Genomic DNA, 18,073 nt, shown 5'->3' with positions numbered 1-18,073 from the left:
GCACAGGACTGACACCCCAACCCCCCTCGACCCCAAGGGATGCACTGGAAACCAGGGCCGCAGAGAGCAGGATGCGGTGTCCACTGAGGGAGGCGGACGAGTCCCTGATACACCTGAATGCAGCTCCATGGCTGCTGGGGAGGATTTGGGGAGCTGCAGATTCTCCTACAGGTGGTTTCGCAGATCAGAGCCTCCAGTGCACCTGCAGCCTCTCCCACCGTGTTCCCAATGCCCACAGCATCCCCACCTCCCCATGGCCTTTGCATCCCCCCTGGGCTCCCCATGAGCGTTGTCCCCAGGCCCCTGCACCCCAGAAACAACTCACACAGACCCTACACCCCCAGGACCCATCGAAAGATGGGGAGAGACTTTGAGCAGGGTCTGTTGTGATAGGACAAGGGGTGATGGTTTTAAACTAAAGGAGGGAGATTCAGGCTGGATAAAAGGGAATTGTTGCCCTGAGGGCGGTGAGAGCCTGGCCCAGGTTGCCCAGAGAGGTGGTGGATGAACCATTCCTAGAGACACCCCAGGGCAGGCTGGACGGGGCTCTGAGCACCCTGAGCTGCTGAAGATGTCCCTGTCATGGCAGGGGGGGATAAGGTGACATTTGAAGGTCCCTTCGACCCAAATCATCTGTGATTCTGTGAAAACCCCGCTCTCCGCCTCACCCCCCAGCGTGCGCTTCCACCCCGACAGAGGGCGACGGTTGTGGGCGGGGCCTCTCTAGCGCAGCACCTGCGCGGGCTCTCTATGACCAACTTCCGGTTCCGGCTCGATCCCCTTTGTGCTGGAGAAGATGGCGGCGCGGGCGGGATTCCAGTCGGTCACTCCCAGCGCCGGCGGGGCGGCTGCTGCCGGGGCCGCTGCGCTGGGCCCGGGCACCCCGGGCGGGCCGGTGCGCATGGGCCCGGCTCCCGGCCAGGGCCTGTACCGCTCCCCGCTGCCGGGAGCTGCCTACCCGGTGAGCCGGAGGAGGGGCCGGCGGGGCGGGGCGGGCGGGAGCGGGGGCGGCGGGGCTGCGGCCGGGCCGGCCCCTCCCGGCGGGCACTGGAGCGCTTTGCTTCTCTCCGCAGCGCCCCGGGATGTTGCCAGGCAGCCGACTGGCGCCGCAGGGCCCGGCAATGGGCCCGCCTGGGTACGGGAGCCCCGCGGTGCGGCCCGGGATGGCGCAGCCCGGCCTGGACCAGGCCCGCAAGCGGCCGGCGCCGCAGCAGCTCCAGCAGGTGCAGCCGCAGCCCGTGCCCAACCGCAACCACAAGTAAGGGCCGGCGTCGTGGGGTGGGGACATCCTGGGAGGGGGGGACATCGCTGGGTAGTGGGCCACATCCTTAGGCAACGGTGGCATCCCGGCACAGCGGGGGACATTCCTGGGCAACAGGGGACATCCCAGGGAGGGGGACATCACTGAGTGGCAGGGACATCCTGGGCAACGTGGACATCCCAGGGAGTGGGGACATCCGTGGGCAACAGGGACACCTGGGCAGTGGGGACATCCTGGGGCAACAGTGGCATCCCTGGACAGTGGGAGACGTCCAGGGAGCAGGGATGTCACTGGATGGCAGGGACATCCTGGGCAACAGGGTCATCCCAGAGAGTGGGGACATTCCTGAGCAATAGGTGACATCTTGGGACAGTGGGGGACATCCCTGGGCAGCAGTGGACATCCTGGGCAATGGGGACAGCTCAGGGAGTCAGGACATCTGTGGGCAACAGGGACACCTGAGGAGTGCGGACATCCCTGGGAGCTGGGACATCCTGGGGCATCTCTGAGCAGTGGGTGGCATCCCGGGTCAGTCAGGGACATCCCTGGGCAATGGGGACATCTGTGGGCAACAGGGACACTCAGGGAATGGGGACATTCCTGAGCAATAGGTGACATCCCAGGGCAATGAGGCCATCCTGGGCAATGGCAACATTCCTGGGCAAGGGGGACATCCCAGGGAGTGGGGACATCTGTGGGCAACAGGGACACCTGGGGAGTGGGGACATCCCTGAGCAATGGGGACGTCCCTGAGCAATGGTGACATCCTGGGGAGCAGGGACATCCGCGGACAGTGGGAGAATTTGGGACAGCAGGGATGTCCTGGGGTGCCTTGGGGCATCTGGGGACGCCCTCAGGCTGGGACACAGACACGTTGTCTCTGTCCCCCAAGGCCCCATGGGGAGATGTGGGTTTGGGGGATGGGCAGTACCCCAAAATCAGAGACCGAGCAGCGAGTCCTGGCTGAAGCGGGGACTGTACCGGGTATGGGGCAGCGTCAGGTGCCAACTCCGTGTAACCAGCCGGCGGTGCTGAGCAGGCAGAGCTGTTCTCTTGGGCTGCTCGTGGCTCCTCGTTGGGTACTGAAAGGGACATCAGCTTTCCTGGGACGCTCCTCTGGGAGCTTCCAGCAGGTGAAAGCGTAACGCACAGCAGTTAGACAAGAGCAACTTGACGTTTCTGGCAGTATAACGTGATGCCGCAGTAACCCTGGTAATTCAGCCCTTGATTTAAAATGCATTTCCTAGCAGAGTCAATCTAAAGCTAATTGAGGCCGGTGAGTCGCTTTGTTTCGGTGTTGTGCCAGCGCGCCCTTTCCAACTTGGCGTAACCCGGCTCTCCGAGCTCTCGCGGGGTCTGTGACACGTCGGGGTGATCGGTTGGTCACGCTGCTGTGGCTGTGTCAGCTCCACAGTGACAATGAGCATCCCTGACAACGAGAGGCCAAGAGCAGCATCCCGCAGCACGAAACTGGGGAATAACCCAGCGTCTTGCTCCCTTCGCAAACACCTACAGTTGATTTGCACAAAGCAGTTGCCATTTTAACACCTCTGTGTGCGTTTTCTTCCCTAACAGCGCTAAAAAGAAGAAGATGGCTGACAAAATTCTACCTCAGCGGGTGAGTGGCGCGGGCAGCGGCAGGCGCTGTCGGTACGAGGGAGCCGGGGAAGCGTGGGTGTGCTGACGGTGATTTGTGTTCTTGCTTGGCTGTAGATTCGTGAACTTGTACCCGAGTCTCAGGCCTACATGGACTTACTGGCTTTTGAAAGGAAATTGGACCAGACGATCATGAGGAAACGGTTGGATATCCAGGAGGCTTTGAAGCGACCCATTAAGGTAGGAGGTTGGTTGTAGTTATCATAGTTTGTAGTTACCATAAGCAAAGTTTGGAGGCTCTCACTTCAGTGACAACAGCAGGAGGGTACTGAAGCTCGGGCTGTGTCCCTGTACACGTGGCGTATCAGGAATTATAATCCTCCAGACATAACCAAGGGATGGAACCAGAAATGCCTCTTTCAAAGAATCACAGAATCATTTTGGTTTGAAAAGCCCCTCAAGATCATAGAGTCCAAGCATTCCCCACCCCAGCACTGCCCCACGTCCTGAGAACCTCATATCCGTCTGTCCAACCCTCCAGGGATGGTGACTCCAGCATTGCCTTGGGCAGCCTGTTCAATGCCCCACAGCCCTTTGGGGAAGAAATTGTTCCCCAGATCCAACCTCAACCTCCCCTGGCGCAACTTGAGGCCGTTTCCTCTGCTCCTGGCGCTTGTTCCTGGGGAGCAGAGCCCGACTTCCCCGGCTCCAAGCTCCTTTCAGGCAGTTCAGAGATCAGAAGGTCTCCCCTCAGCTCCTGTTCTCCAGCTGAACCCCCCAGGTTCCTCAGCCGCTCCCACCACACTTGTGCTCCAGCTCCTTCTCCAGCTGCGTTCCATTCTCTCAACTCCTCGCCCTGGGAGAGGGGGAATATGAGGCAGCTAAAAGCATTAAACTTAGTTTTAGTGAAACATAAGCAAGATACTCAGCCCTTTATTTCAGAATTAACATTGAGCCGATGCTTTTTCTCTCAGCAAAAACGAAAGCTGCGTATTTTTATCTCCAATACCTTCAATCCAGCCAAGTCAGACGCAGAGGATGGTGAAGGAACAGTTGCCTCCTGGGAGCTGCGGGTGGAGGGACGGCTGCTGGAAGATGTAAGTGTGACATACCCAACCACGGAGGTGACTTTATGGATCTGGAATTGGCGATGAAACCGGTTTCTTAGTGTCTGAGGCTGTAGCTAAGGGCTTGATATCCTCCTTCATCTCTGTTTCCCAAGGAGTCTGATGGTGAAGAGACCGAGAGCCCAATTTGGAGAGCGCTGGGTGTCCCCGTGGCAGGACATGAGTTATACAAAGTTCTTGTAGCTTTAAGAATAAATGGTGAGAGCAGCTCAGTGGCGCGCGTGTCCCCTGGCGCTGAGAACCAGGACACTCGCGCTGTGCGTAACTGCCGAGTGATTTAATTCCCGCGAGCTCATCTTTACCTCCAGTCTTTCATTTTCTGACTTGGAACTCGATTTTCAAGCACGTATTGGTGAATGTAGGTGTTTGGAACTTGAAGCTGTCGTGCACGGTGGCTGCGCTTGAGTGCTGAGACTCGCTGTCCTAACGCTTTTCCTTCCTGTGTTGCTTGCAGTCTGCTCTGTCCAAGTATGATGCCACCAAGCAGAAAAGAAAGTTCTCATCCTTCTTTAAATCTCTGGTCATTGAACTTGATAAAGACCTGTATGGCCCTGACAATCACCTGGTAGAGGTGAGCTTCTTTTTGCTGCGTTACCTCTAAAAATGGGTTGGTGTTTCAGCAGACAGGGTTGAAATATCATGTAGCTTGAGATTTGGGGATGCTTGAGGCTTGAACAAGTGTCTGGGAGCCAGGAGCTCTTCAGTTCTTATCTTGGCTTTTCCTTTGACTCGCCGGGGCTTTGAACAAATGTATTAACTCTTGTTTCAAGCTGTAAGCGGGAATAAGGTGAATGTTCTCAAGGTGGGTGGGATTTACTGGCCATCCTGTGGGTGCCAAGCAGCAGGAGCAAGGAGAACCAAGCGTGGGGGTGCTTCTAAACAGCCTCTCCTGTTCAGTGGCACAGAACCGCTACGACTCAGGAGACAGACGGCTTCCAGGTGAAGAGGCCGGGAGACGTCAACGTGCGCTGTACTGTCCTCCTGATGCTGGATTACCAGGTGAGACGCGGTGATGGCGCACGACGTGTGCCGCTGGCGGCGTGTGCGGCCGCCTCACCTTGCTGTGCTTCTTGGTTCAGCCTCCCCAGTTCAAACTGGATCCCCGCTTGGCTCGTCTGCTGGGGATTCACACTCAGACCCGGCCGGTGATCATCCAGGCTTTGTGGCAATACATCAAGACCCACAAGCTGCAGGACCCCCACGAGCGGGAGTACGTCATCTGTGACAAATACCTGCAGCAGGTAAAGGTGGCTGAACAAGTGACTGTTGGTTTTTCCTTGTCAGCAGCCGGCAATCGCTGGTGCTGAGCTCCCGCTCCCTTCCTTAGCCTTGTGTTTCTGTCACAGATATTTGAGTCTCAGCGGATGAAGTTCTCTGAAATCCCACAAAGACTTCATGCCTTGCTTATGCCCCCAGAACCAATCATCATTAATCATGTCATCAGGTGAGACTGGACCGTTTGACTTCATATTTCTCAGAAGAGTGGGAGGGATGGATGATGCTGGCGCAGGAAAACAATGTAACATCTTCTGATTTTGAGCAGCAGTTTGTGCGTTGCCTGTGATTGTTTCAGTGCACAAGAACAGCCGCCTGTTGTGTTTACCGCATCCCATTGTCACAAGGCGCTCCCACGCTCGTGCTGTCCCTTGCATTACACTTCTCTAGATAGAAATCTGCTCGGAGCGACCGCTTGTGCTGCAAAGCCATCGCTGCGTGGTGGCAGAGCTGAAGCTGCCACCAACCTGACTTGTCCCCGTGCTGCGTCATCCTAGAGGAGCCACAATTTGGTGCTTTCTTGAGCTACTCGCTTATTTTGGCTTGTTTTGTGGCTATCCCTAGTGTTGACCCAAACGACCAGAAGAAAACAGCCTGCTATGACATCGACGTGGAGGTGGACGATACCTTGAAAACTCAGATGAATTCTTTTCTGCTGTCCACAGCAAGTCAACAGGAGATTGCTGCTCTGGATAACAAGGTAGGAAGCTCCTCCGTTCTGCTCCCTCCTCGTGCTGGGTGGGAAAGTGTCTCTGGAGCAGGTGAGCCCTGAACAGGACAGTTCAGTTTGCGCTCTCGTGCATTTGGAAGCTGGAGTGGGGTCAGCTCGCGTGAAAACAGGAGCCTTTACCTGGAAGCAAATGGTCAGTGGGAAAATGGGTAATATTTAGAGCAGGAAAGTGGGAATTGCAAATCATCTCTGATGGGTGTGAGTCAAACAGGGAGTATAAGAATTTGCCTTCATGTTTGGTCTCCTGATGTTTCTGGCTGACTTTTTCCCCTATTCAGCAGTTTAGTTGCTTTGCTTATCTCCTTCAGATTCATGAAACAATAGAGACAATTAACCAGCTGAAGACGCAGCGTGAGTTCATGCTGAGCTTTGCCCGAGATCCTCAGGGCTTCATCAATGACTGGCTCCAGTCCCAGTGCCGAGATTTAAAGGTAAAAGCTTTGTCTTGTGTGGAAGGTGGATCCAGTCACACGCTTCCCTCATTATAACCAGCTCCCACAGAGAGGGAGGCAATTTCCTGCTCAGAGAGCAGGGCTGGAGTTGGAGTCGAGCGCAAGAACCTGACCTGACTGTACCGACCCTTTTTGAGGAAGTGGGAGTGAGCGTGGGTTTGCTCAGCGCAGCCGGAGCTGCTGCACTCCCTGAGCTCTTTTGTCCTTTGTGCTCTGCAGACAATGACTGACGTTGTTGGGAATCCTGAAGAGGAGCGCAGAGCCGAGTTCTACTTCCAGCCATGGGCGCAGGAAGCCGTCTGCAGATACTTCTACTCCAAGGTGAGCGGCCCCGAGCTGGGGTCCCTCTCCACCTGGGTGGCTCAGGGTGCCTGTCACTCCTTGCTGATGTGGAAAGCAGCAGTGCCAAGTGTCACTTGTGTACTCTACCGACGCATCTTGGTTCCAGTTTGAGTCCCCCCCTTTCCAGCTGTGTCACGGGGATGCTGTGGTGCTGCGGCACCCAGGATGTTAACGCTGCGGCTCTGGCTTCTCTCACAGGTGCAGCAGAGGCGGCAGGAGCTGGAGCAGGCGCTGGGAATCCGTAACACATAGGCTGCTCCAGCCAGAAGGCATCGCGGTATTTGTGGAGACAGCTGCAGAGTTCACTGTTCGGGCTCACACAATCCCACTCCGGCAGCGAGACCATCGTTATTCACCCTGGCATTGTCCCTCTTGGGGCAGCTCCAGGGCACCTGGGATCTTCTGGAGTGTGACAAGCAGACAGGCTCCAACAAACACACATTTCTACCTGGTTTTCTTCCTGACTGTTGCCTTGTCAGCCGCAAGGCTTCCGAGAGCCTCCCTGTGACTCCGCGTTGCCCGTAGTGTCCCCGTAGCCAGTACGACCACTGACTTGGAGCCTTTCTCACATTCAGAAACCACAGCCTGTTCTTCCCCAACTGGTGGCACACGTGAGACCTGGATCTGCGCTAAAGGGGCAGTTCTGTGGCCGGTCTCCTCCCTGCCTCGTTTCACAGCAAGGAGCCGTGGGCAGGATGCTGTGAGCTGACATACCTCCCTGCCCTCCCTCGCTGCTCACCGGGCTGCCTCACGGGTCACTCTCCTCCTTGAAGAAGTTACTGGACTGTGTAGAGAATCGCTTCTTCCCTCCTTCCCTCCTCCCTCTTTCCCTTTGTGTTCTTTGACAGATCCCTGCTGGGATCGCAGGAGACACGAGCTTCCTGCTGGGACATGGAAGCACCGGCGCGTTGGGACTTGTCTGTGCTTCACAAGACCGACACTTGCAGTTCCAGCAAGTCACCCGTGTCCTTCTGTTCCCTGTAGCAGCAGCTGCCTGGCGCGATCGTGCATTGTGGGCTCATTCCTTTGGGACGCTTGTCCTGTGTCACTTGCTGTGGGGACCAGAGGCTCCTTGGCGTGGATCTGAAGGTGTCACGGGACAGTCCTGGGGAGCAGACGGAGCTCCAAGTATGCGCGAGTTCGCAGGTGTTTCCGTGCTGAAGCTCCTGTGGTTTTTAGTCAAGGTTTAGGTTCTGAGGCTGCCCCAAGGCCCAGCATGGTTCAGGAATGTACAAGTAGCTTTTATCGACCGTGAGGAGCAGCAGCCCAAATGCCTTTTCACGGAATGAATTACTAGTGAACTAGCGGTCAGGGCTCAGAGCGGCTTGTGACGCCGATGTCAGTATTTCTGCTCGGGACTGTAACCCAGACGGACTCAAAGTTGGTCAGATTCTCTTGGAACAGCTGCAAAGCCACGTTACTGACAAACCTCCTCATCCCCACACCCAGCTTCAAGGTGGTTGTGATGAATTTGGGAGCCTGGGTGGCCCTACTCCATGTGTCTGTGTTATACATGTCTGTGAGTAATAGACTCACCGTCCCTTCTTTGCCCCCTTACGAAACGGCTCCTGTGTGGCACTGAGGCAATGGTCTCGGTGCTGGTGAAGCAGCCCCTGGCTCCTCAGGGTCCTCACACGTGAAGGATGCTGCGTAGGCAAACAGCTGATGCAGAGTAACTGCTTTTCTTAACTGAATATTCTGGTTTTTGCCATGGACCAAAACGTTTCTTTTTGTACTGTACCTTGTAGACGTCACCCAGTTTTAATAAAAGCCTCCTGTGAAGGAAGGTGTCCTGTGTCCTCCCTCCTTACTGGGTGACACTTCATGGACTTGCCTGGGAAGGGACAAGGTTGTCACCTCCCTTTTTTCAATCTGACAAAGCCAGCTGAGTTAAGAGACCGGAGGGAAAATGCTCTTCATGTTTTGTCCTTTTATAGAGAACCTTTCATTGTAAGGATCTCTTGGCTTGTGGAGCCTGCTGAGCCTTTGCAAAGTGCTTTTGTGGTAAGAAAAGTCACTTGAGCAGAACTGGGAATCCAGTGGCCGAGCTGCTGATAAGATCTGGACAGCCCAATTTCCTCGCTCTGCTGCCTCACAGAACCGTGACAGCCCGTTACAGGCCCATGGGAGGAAACAAAAGTTTGCATATAAGGGTTTAAAACTACGCAGAAGGGGCATTGCTCTCTTCATCCTGCCTTGTTTATAAAAATACAAGTGTTGTGCTTTCCAGAAAACAAGGGCTGACAGGTTGCAAAAGAAAGGGATCCTCTGTGCAGAAGAAAGGGCAGTGCTTAAATCTGCTGCTTCAGTTTGTGAGATTAGGGCAGGAGTTGTGACCTGGAGCTGCAACCAGGTGGTTCACGTCTTACTCGAGGGGGAAAAAAAAACCAACAATATTTAGGAAGAGGGGAAAACAAAACACTTTTATGCAGAAAAAGGGCAAGAGAAGCTCAGCAGTCACACCTGCCGGCTCTGCTGGGATTTGGGATCTGTGTTATCTCACCTGGGGAGCGATTTGCGCCCGCAGCACAGCCCCACGCTGCTGCCACGGGGACAGGCGGCGGCTCTGCTGCCCCAGGGCTCGGTGCCCGGTTCCCCAGGGCTCAGTGCCTGTTCCCTGGGGCCGAGGCGGAGCTGGAGGCGGGATGGGGCGGCCCCTGCTCCGAGCGCCCTTGAAATAGCAGCCCTGGGCTCAACGCCACGCAGTGCCCAGCTCCCCGCACCATGGGTGGCAAGAAGGTTTGCATCGTGGGCTCTGGGAACTGGTGAGCACCCGCTGCCCGGGCACCCGTGTCCCGTCCTCCCTGGTGCACCAAGGTGCTGGGATTCACGAGGACACCTGTGTGAGTGACCTGGTGCCCGCGGCTCCGCTCTGCCCATGCAGGGGCTCGGCCATCGCCAAGATCGCCGGCAGCAATGCGGCGCGGCTGAGCACGTTCGAGAACCAGGTGAACATGTGGGTGCTGGAGGAGGAGGTGGGCGGCCGGCGCCTCACCGACATCATCAACACGGAGCATGAAAATGTCAAATACCTGCCAGGGCACAAGCTGCCCCCCAATTTGGTGAGTGTGGCCCGACTGTGGCCTCTGCTGGCACTGACAGCCGGGCTGTGCTGAGAGGTAATAAATAGCCGTGCTGGGAGCTGCTGGAGCCCGGCCGTCCTGGGCGCTGGGGATGCACCGGGCTGCATGGGACTCAGTGACACCCTCCTGGTGACCTTGATCTGTGCTTGGCCGAGCTGCGGCCCTGGCTGCTCCGCTGCCCCCGTTTTGGCATCCCGCAGCCTGGGCTTGAGGCCACGGGGCTGCCGTGGAGCTGGCACCACCGCAGCACGCGGAGAGCGTGTGGGACCGGCTGCCCCTCGCTGAGTTCCCTGGAATGACCCCGGTTCTCTGCACCATGTTCATGGGAGGAGTTCAAGCTCCTCTCGCTCTACACCAGCCCCTCTGCCCCACCAGCCCTGGATGGGAACCTCATTGTGGTGACTTTGTAGCCCCCAGCAGTTTCTCTCCGGCCCCTGCTTCCCCCTGTTCTGGGTTCAGGACACACAGCACAACTTTGGACACAAGTCCTTGCTGTGACGGTGCCGCTCTCCTCAGGTGGCAGAGCCAGACCTGCTAAAAGCCTGTGCTGGGGCCGACATCCTGCTCTTCGTGGTGCCCCATCAGTTCATCGGCAAAGTCTGCGACCAGCTCAAGGGCCACGTGAAGAAAGATGCAATCGGGATGTCGCTCATCAAGGTGTGAGCAGGAAGGACACGGGGCCAGGGGAGCAGCCTGGCCTGGAGGGGCTGCAAAGGGAATCCTGGGGCTTGGGGGCAGAAATGGGGCTCCAGGGTTGTAGGGAGGGTGGGAAGTGGGGGCAAAGTCTTTGAGGGGTTTTGGTGGAGAAGGGTGAGGGTGTGCGGGGATCAGGGCATGGGGAGGAGCGGGTGCAGCTGAGCAGTGGGGTTGTTGGGATGAGTTGGAGCATCACGGCACAGGGGGTGACGGGATTGGGGCAGGTGAGGCCATGTCTCTGGGGGGGCAGGTGCTCAACTCTGTCCCTGCTCGTCCCCCAGGGGGTGGATGAAGGACCAGACGGGCTCAGGCTGATCTCAGACATCATCCACGAAAAGCTGGGAATCGAGATGAGCGTCCTCATGGGGGCCAACATTGCTAGTGAAGTGGCAGAAGAGAAGTTCTGCGAAACGACCATCGGTAAGGAGCCGACACCCCACCTCGTTAGCAGCCTTCGTTTCTGACGAGCAGGACGAGGCAAAGGGGTGAGCACGGTGCAGCTTGAGCTACTGCTGTCCCTATTTCCCTGCAGCGGCCATGAGGCTCCATAGGAGCTGGATGAACTCATTCACAGTGTTTACAATGTGTTTACTCACTTCATTAAGAACAGTTGCATGTCTAAAAGCTCCCGCCAGCACAGGCTCTGAACAGCAGGTAAAAGGAATGGATGCTCAGAAACCCTTTAGGAAATAGAGTTCCTACCTTCATTTTCTTGCGCTTCATGAGACGCTCGCCTGGATCTCATGTTTTTGCCAGCCAGGGCAGCTTGAAAGTTCATAGGGTGATTGTTCCTAACGCAGGCACAGCAGCCAAAACCAACAGAACAGTTTGCTGGGTTAGAAGTTACGGGATTCCAAGTGTATTTTAAAGCAAAGCAAACACGCAGAGGTGGGAGCAGAGCAGGCTGTCGCTGGGAGCGCACAGAAACGTTCTCACGCAGGACATTGCAGGAACAGGGCGAACAGCAGCCTCCAAACCAAAATTTGCCACCTCCAAAGATGCTTTTAATCTACTGGGCATACCAGTTCTGTCTTGCTTGACAAAGCAGGAGGGATTGTCCCCAGCTTCTGCGAATTCCAAGGTTGAACCTTGCTCATTTACCGGGCAACGTGTGCTTGGCACTTTGTGGACCTGCAAATGTTCAGCAAGGTCCATCCGTTGGGCAATAGGTTCCTCTCACTCGCCCGCTGCAAGGGCTGTGCTGCAGGAACGCACCACGGGGCAGGAGAGCACGGTCCGGCCTCGGGGTCATCCCCGTCATCTTCCTTCTCTCCCTTTGTCTCATGAGGCTGCAAGAACCTGCAGCACGGGCCGACGCTGAAGGAGCTGATGCAGACGCCGAACTTCCGCGTGACAGTGGTGCAGGAGGCCGACACCGTCGAGATTTGCGGGGCTCTCAAGGTGAGGGAGCTGATCACCGTGGTTCGCAGGTCTCGCTTAGAGCCGGTGGATCTGCAGAGCTCTGCGGGGAGCTCTGGGGAGGAGGCGGATGGTGGAATGAACCCCGCGTGATTTTGCGTTGAGACGGTTGGGTCAAAGGCCAAACTGTGGAGGAGCTGTGGATGTGACCTGCTCAGGATGTCAGGGCTGTTCAGCCTGGAGAACAGGAGCTGAGGGGAGACCTTCTGATCTCTGAACTGCCTGAAAGGAGCTTGGAGCATGGAGGGGGTTGGTCTGTGCTCCCAAGTGATAAAACAAGAGGAAACGGCCTCAAGTTGCACCAGGGGAGGTTGAGGTTGGATCTGGGGAACAATTTCTTCCCCAAAGGGCTGTGGGGCATTGAACAGGCTGCCCAGGGCAGTGCTGGAGTCACCATCCCTGGAGGGTTGGACAGACGGACATGAGGTTCTCGGGACATGGGGCAGTGCTGGGGTAGGGGAATGGTTGGACTCTACGATCTTGAGGGGCTTTTCCAACCAAAATGATTCTGTGATTCTATGATTCAGCTGCTGGGAGGACTGATGGTCACTGGCATAGGCAGGGACAGGCAGGAGCAGTGCTTGGGATCACACAGGCAGCTCAGGGACACAGCAAAGCCCTGAGCTCCACTGGGAACAGATCCCTCCGTGCTGTTGCTGTTTTTCAGAACGTTGTGGCTGTAGGAGCTGGTTTCTGTGACGGGCTCGGCTATGGTGACAACACGAAGGCTGCTGTGATCCGTCTGGGACTGATGGAGATGATCGGCTTCGCCAAACTCTTCTGTAAGGGCCCCGTCACCTCCTCCACCTTCCTGGAGAGCTGCGGGGTTGCTGACCTCATCACCACCTGCTACGGGGGCCGCAACCGCAAGGTGGCCGAGGCTTTTGCCAAGACTGGGAAGGTGAGCGGAGCACATTGACATCCTGGGCTGTGTCCCCAGCCCCGTGGGCAGCAGGTGGAGGGAGGGGATTGTCCCCTCTGCTCCGCTCTGCTCAGACCCCCCGGGCACCGCATCCAGCTCTGGGGTCCTGAGCACAGCACAGACCTGGACCTGCTGGAGAGGGGCCAGAGGAGCCGCAGAAATGATGCGAGGCTGGAGCAGCTCTGCTGGGAGGAACGGCTGAGAGAGCTGGGGTGTTCAGCTGGGGAAGAGAAGCTCCGGGGAGACCTTAGTGCGGCCTTTCCGTGCTTAAAAGGGGCCTGAAGAAAGATGGGGACAGACTTTTGAGCAGGGCCTGTTGCGATAGGACAAGGGGTGATGGTTTTAAACTAAAAGAGGCTGGGTAAAAGGCAATTTTTGTCCCTGAGGGTGATGAGAGCCTGGCCCAGGTTGGCCAGAGAGGTGGTGGATGAACCATCCCTGGAGACATCCCAGGCCAGGCTGGATGGGGCTCTGAGCAACCTGAGCTGCTGAAGATGTCCCTGCTCATAGCAGGTGGAGTTTTCAGGGTCCAGCTCCCTCACTGTCTCACTGTTGGGTTCTTTCAGACTATTGAGCAGCTGGAGAAGGAGATGTTGAATGGGCAGAAGCTGCAGGGTCCCGCGACGGCTGCTGAGCTGCATCGCATCCTAAAAATCAAGAATGCTGTGGAGAAGTGAGTGCTGTCATCTCCTTTGGCTGCTCTTCTGGGGTGGAGCTGGGATCTTTTCCGCTGCTGTGGGAGGGGAAACCCACCCAAAATGTCTCTGCTGTTGGGGTCAGTACCTGTGCTGCCCACACCAAACCAGGTGGGCAGGGATGGCCTGTTGGATGAGGCACCATCCACTGTCCCCCCTGCCCTGGGCTCCTGCGTGTCGCAGCAGAAGTCGAGGTGCTCTGACCTACCAGCTCTGCTGACTTTGTTCATCCACGCACAGGTTCCCGCTCTTCACAGCCGTGTACCAGATCTGCTACAAGGGCAAACCTGTCACCGATATCATCAAGTGTCTCCAGAACCACCCCGAGCACAACTAAGTGGGCTCTGCCTGCGAAACCACGGATCCTGCCGGGATGAACAGGGAGCTCCTGCCCGCACCAGCCTGCTGCTGCTACAGCTTTGCGAGGAGTCCGGATTTTCCAGGAGCCTTTGCCGCATGCTGGAAGGGCAGAGGTTCCTTTTCTCAGCCCTGGGCACCGCCAGCCTGAGCAGAGGTACCTGCTGATCTCCCTCTCTCTTCAAAGGGCTCGTTTCGCTTCTGCCGCTGTCTCGGGTCTGCCCTGAGTGGGTTCGAGCATCTTCCTCCCTTCAGTTTCTCTTGCTGTGATGGATTTGGTTCTCAGAGGGACTCTGCCAGGCCACCCTGCTCGATACAGGCTGTGCAGGGGACACAGTTTGCTCTGAGCCCCACGGGGCCACTGTGCACGGTACCAGCCCTTTCCTGCTTGCTGCTCTTGCTTTGGGTTTAAGCGTCTCGTGGAGAGGACGCAGCTCCCCACCAGGCTCCATCAGGGTGAGTGAAGCTCCTATGGACTTTCAAAGGGGCTGAGAATCGCTCTTCTTCCTGAGAAGCTCCAGCACAGAAGATCGTGTTCTCTGCCACCCTGTCGTGTGCTGCTTCCCCAGCCGCCACCAGCTGCCACTGCCCAGTAGAACAGCCAATGCTTCACGTGCGCGGGCAGCCCCGCAGTGAGACTTTATTTACTTTACTTTGATTTTTTTGCTCTCATAATCCAACCTGGCCCCTGGGGAACTCCCCTGTTGTCACAGATTTGCCCGTGCTAATTCCATGCCCGCTGGCCGTCCCCAGACAGCCCTTTGTCCCTCCTGTCAGTTTGTCCTCTGGCTTTGGCAACGCAGGGACCAACTGCCCCCACGTCCTTCTGAGCAGCTGGCAGAGCGTAACCCTGGGCAGCGCACCTGACAAAGGGTCGTGTTGCTTTTAGATGAATGATCCACAGCAGCTTTTTGCCATTTGCTCCAGCCTGTACCTCAGCCTGGTCTTTGCTTCTACCTGTGGCTTTTTAGCAGCTGAGGATGCAGGGTGCACATTTAATTTCCCCGCTGCCCCTCCTGTGAGGGTCTGGAAGCTGCACAAGGGGCAGCCATGGACACGTGAGTACAGGGGGAGACCTCCAGCATCACAGGAGGGGGCAGAGGTCTTGTGCTGTGCTTTTGAAACTCGCCCCTTGTCCGGCTGGGCACCACGTGCCTCTGAGGTTGGCTCCCTCGGCTCCTGTTTGCTCAGGCCAGTGTGTCCAGCGGGTCACTGATCCCTGGCTGGGCTGGCGGGCTCGAGCTGCTGCAGGTCCCACTGTCCAAGCCCCGTTCTGGCTCCCAGTGCCCATGTGTCTCTGACTCGCCGTGTACTTCACGAACATTTAAAATAATAATAAACTCGGAGAGGAGAGTGGAGACGCGCACCTTGCTCTGTGGCTCCCGTGCATCAATGTCTTTGGTTTGGTGGCTGCTGGGCTTGCTAAGGGCACAGAACGGGGCTCTGTCGCGGCTCTGGACCCTCGTGTGCTGTCCCACAACCAGCAGGAATGTTCCTGCTCAGTCACAACACACCACAGTGTCCCACTTTTCTCAGCAGCAGTTCCAGTGTCAAGGTTTGGCTGTGGGACCAAAGAGGGTTGGGATTGTGATGTTGGACAGGGTACAGAATTCCAGCTCTGCAGGAGCTGGGCCAGGACTCCCCTGTGCCACACGTACCCCAGTTCTCCCCTTCTCTGATGTCTTGGCTTCTTTGGACACGCTGTGTTGTTTTAGTCATCTCTTCCCAGCTGCTTTTCCCAGACTTGCCTTGTCCCCGTCTTTCTTTGAAATGCGTCTCGTACTGTGTGACCTTTGAGGACTCCTAACCCTCGGCTCAGCCTCTTGCGAGGGGAATTTAATCTGCTGGCGCTGCAGTTGTTTCTGTACCTTTTATTAGACATGCTTTCTCACTAGGCACCCTACGACCTTTAAATTTCACTGAGCTATCGTGCAGAAAGTAGCCAGCGTTGGCTTCCTCTGCTGAGGGACTTTATTGAGGCTGGAGGAGGATAAAGGAAGCCCAGCGTGTTCCTGCAGGGCTGGCACAACTTCTTATTCCCTTTGTCTTGAAGCGCGTCAGGAATCCCAGCTCAAGTGTTTGGACGCGAGGCTCAGAAAGGCGAGAGGGTCTCAGTTCTCCCTTGATGTGTTGCAATCTCTCACCCTGGCTACACTCATGCCAGCAGCTGCTCGAAGCTGCAGCAGGATCCACAGTTGTGTTTTGGACTCGTATTTAGCCGCTACCTCCTTTGCTGTGGAAGTGCTTTGCGCATCCCTCCCGGTGTGGGTTTGTCCAGCGCTCGGTGCTGCCGGCAGCGCCGCATCCTGCACCTGCACAGCGTCTGCTGGAGCCCCAGCTCTCACCTGGGGCGGCCAACACGCGGGTCTCTCACTTTTAGACAACCCCCCTGCCTTGCAGCAGCGCCGGCGTTCACAAGCTATAAAAAGTCTTCCCTTTGCCATTTGGAGTTAAGTTCCGCAGCCTCAGCACATCCAGGCGCTGCGGCCGCGGGAGCTGGGGAAGCGACCCGGGGGTGGCCGCACTGTCACAGCCCCAGCGGTGACAGAGCCCTCGGAGCAGTGTGTGACAGAATCCAAACGCTGCAGGGAGCTCGGGAGGGAGAGCGGCCTCACTGCCGTGGCTGCTGTGGCGCTTTGAGGGGCATGGCCGCCTCATGGGCTTGTGCAGGAGGGAGAGCGGGCTGGACCCTGGGATCTGCGACAAGGCCTCGGGGCCTTCGCTCCACCCCAGGCTGGAGGGGGGTGCTGAGGGGAGCAGGCGGGGGGGCACAGCCGGCGGCCGCCATGACCCAAGGGAGGGTCTGGAGCATCTTTCTGCTGAGGAGAAACTGAGAGAGCTGGGGCTGTTTGACTGAGGAAGAGGAGCTGAGAGGGATCTGATCAATAGGATCAATATCTACAGTTCCATTCTGTGAGATCTGAGCCTGTTCAGCCTGGAGAAGCTGAGAGGGATCTGATCAATAGGATCAATATTTCTATTATTCCGTTCTGTGAGATCTGAGCCTGTTCAGCTGGAGAAGAGAAGCTGAGAGGGATTTGATCGATATCTCTACGCTTCCATTTTGTGAGATCTGAGTCTGTTCAGCTGGAGAAGAGAAGCTCAGAGGGATCTTATTGATGCTGATCGATATCTCAGGGTGGGTGCCTGAGGACGGACCAGACTCTTCAGTGGTGCCCAGCGCCAGGGTGAGGGGCAAGGGGCACAGGCTGAAACACAGGAGGCTCCATCTGAACATCATGAGCAGAAACTTCTTTGCTGGGTGTGGAGTCTCCTTCTCTGACACATTCAAACCCGCCTGGACCCACCTGTGTGCTCTGCTCTGGTGACCAGATGATCCCCAGAGGTCCCTTCACCCCAATTCTGCGGGTCTGTCACAGCGCGGCGGCGCCGCCTCCCGCCCGCCAGGGGGCGCTCTCTCCGGCGCTTTCCCGCCTCCGCGGACTCCACCTCCCGGCAGGCACAGTGATCCCCCACGTGACCCCGGAGGGCGGGGCGCTGACCGGAAACGCAGCGGAGCCGCGCGGGTGTTACCGGAGCCGAGGCCGCAGGTAACGGGACGGGGGGAGCGGGCCCGGCGGAACCGGGCGGGTTAAGGAGCGGGCCCGGCGGACCCAGCGGGTCAGGGAGCGGACCGGGCGGGTCGGGGAGCGGACCGGGCGGGTCGGGGAGCGGGCCCGGCGGGTTAGGGAGCGGACCGGGGGGGGTCGGGGAGCGGACCCGGCCCCGCTCACCGCCGCCTTGTGTTGCAGGCTCAGCCATGGTGTCCGGCAAGCAGCTGGCCGATTTCGGCTACAAGGCGTTCTCCGGCTCCATGATGCTGCTGACGGTGTACGGCGGGTACCTGTGCAGCGTCCGCGCCTACCGGCTGCTCCAGCGCCGCCGGGAGCGGCAAACGGCCCCTGGGTCCGGCAGCTGAGGGCGCCCCGGAGCCGGTACCGCCCTTCCCGGCTGGGGGGAGCGGGGAAGCACCAATAAAACCGTGTGAAAACCCGCAAGTTTGGTGCCGCGTGGTGTTAAAATCACAGATCGGGGAGTGCAACCATCAGCTGCCCCATGTCCCTGAGAACCCCGTCTGTCCAACCCTCCAGGGATGGTGACTCCAGCACTGCCCTGGG

The 18,073-nt window shown here is 57.5% G+C and overlaps 3 protein-coding genes across 4 annotated transcripts; all 3 read left to right on the top strand.

Annotated features, from left to right (window-relative positions):
* The first annotated feature begins 776 nt into the window (after nt 1-776).
* Nucleotides 777-8,569, top strand: SMARCD1 (SWI/SNF related BAF chromatin remodeling complex subunit D1). The gene is made up of 13 exons (XM_065858780.2): nt 777-961; nt 1,074-1,258; nt 2,837-2,879; nt 2,975-3,097; nt 3,832-3,954; nt 4,439-4,555; nt 4,882-4,983; nt 5,064-5,225; nt 5,331-5,428; nt 5,824-5,959; nt 6,298-6,420; nt 6,661-6,762; nt 6,982-8,569. Exons 1-13 carry the CDS (start codon nt 797-799, stop codon nt 7,033-7,035), a joined length of 1,533 nt encoding a protein of 510 aa, XP_065714852.1. The 5' UTR covers nt 777-796; the 3' UTR covers nt 7,036-8,569.
* An 883-nt stretch (nt 8,570-9,452) lies between these two features.
* On the top strand, nt 9,453-15,321 carry GPD1 (glycerol-3-phosphate dehydrogenase 1). Its single transcript, XM_065858786.2, has 8 exons — nt 9,453-9,548; nt 9,668-9,845; nt 10,383-10,523; nt 10,844-10,982; nt 11,851-11,963; nt 12,649-12,882; nt 13,470-13,576; nt 13,839-15,321. The coding sequence occupies exons 1-8, from the start codon at nt 9,508-9,510 to the stop codon at nt 13,933-13,935; spliced, it is 1,050 nt and encodes a 349-aa protein (XP_065714858.1). The 5' UTR covers nt 9,453-9,507; the 3' UTR covers nt 13,936-15,321.
* A 1,995-nt stretch (nt 15,322-17,316) lies between these two features.
* COX14 (cytochrome c oxidase assembly factor COX14) lies at nt 17,317-17,953 on the top strand. Of its 2 annotated transcripts, none has more exons than XM_065858796.2 (2): nt 17,317-17,506; nt 17,708-17,953. In XM_065858796.2, exon 2 carries the CDS (start codon nt 17,716-17,718, stop codon nt 17,872-17,874), a length of 159 nt encoding a protein of 52 aa, XP_065714868.1. In that variant the 5' UTR covers nt 17,317-17,506; nt 17,708-17,715; the 3' UTR covers nt 17,875-17,953. The 2 variants fall into 2 exon arrangements, with proteins under 2 accessions (XP_065714868.1, XP_071656148.1); XM_071800047.1 differs by having other exon boundaries at nt 17,504-17,576.
* Nucleotides 17,954-18,073: the final 120 nt, after the last annotated feature.

Source organism: Patagioenas fasciata, chromosome 28 (assembly GCF_037038585.1).
Source record: "Patagioenas fasciata isolate bPatFas1 chromosome 28, bPatFas1.hap1, whole genome shotgun sequence".
NCBI lineage: Eukaryota > Metazoa > Chordata > Aves > Columbiformes > Columbidae > Patagioenas > Patagioenas fasciata.
The sequence above is the reverse complement of the archived record's forward strand: the minus strand, read 5'-3'. Positions and strand labels throughout refer to the sequence as shown.

What these genes read in the sequence shown, in the direction of transcription:
- GPD1 (XM_065858786.2), top strand. Translation starts at nt 9,508, where the DNA reads ATGGGTGGCAAGAAGGTTTGCATCGTGGGCTCTGGGAACTG. An exon ending in GTTCTGCGAAACGACCATCG is followed by an intron (nt 10,983 to 11,850) that starts GTAAGGAGCCGA and finishes TTGTCTCATGAG; the next exon opens with GCTGCAAGAACCTGCAGCAC. An exon ending in AGATTTGCGGGGCTCTCAAG is followed by an intron (nt 11,964 to 12,648) that starts GTGAGGGAGCTG and finishes GCTGTTTTTCAG; the next exon opens with AACGTTGTGGCTGTAGGAGC.
- COX14 (XM_065858796.2), top strand. Translation starts at nt 17,716, where the DNA reads ATGGTGTCCGGCAAGCAGCTGGCCGATTTCGGCTACAAGGCGTTCTCC.
- SMARCD1 (XM_065858780.2), top strand. Translation starts at nt 797, where the DNA reads ATGGCGGCGCGGGCGGGATTCCAGTCGGTCACTCCCAGCGCCGGCGGG. An exon ending in AGGGACGGCTGCTGGAAGAT is followed by an intron (nt 3,955 to 4,438) that starts GTAAGTGTGACA and finishes TGTTGCTTGCAG; the next exon opens with TCTGCTCTGTCCAAGTATGA. An exon ending in GTGACAAATACCTGCAGCAG is followed by an intron (nt 5,226 to 5,330) that starts GTAAAGGTGGCT and finishes TTTCTGTCACAG; the next exon opens with ATATTTGAGTCTCAGCGGAT.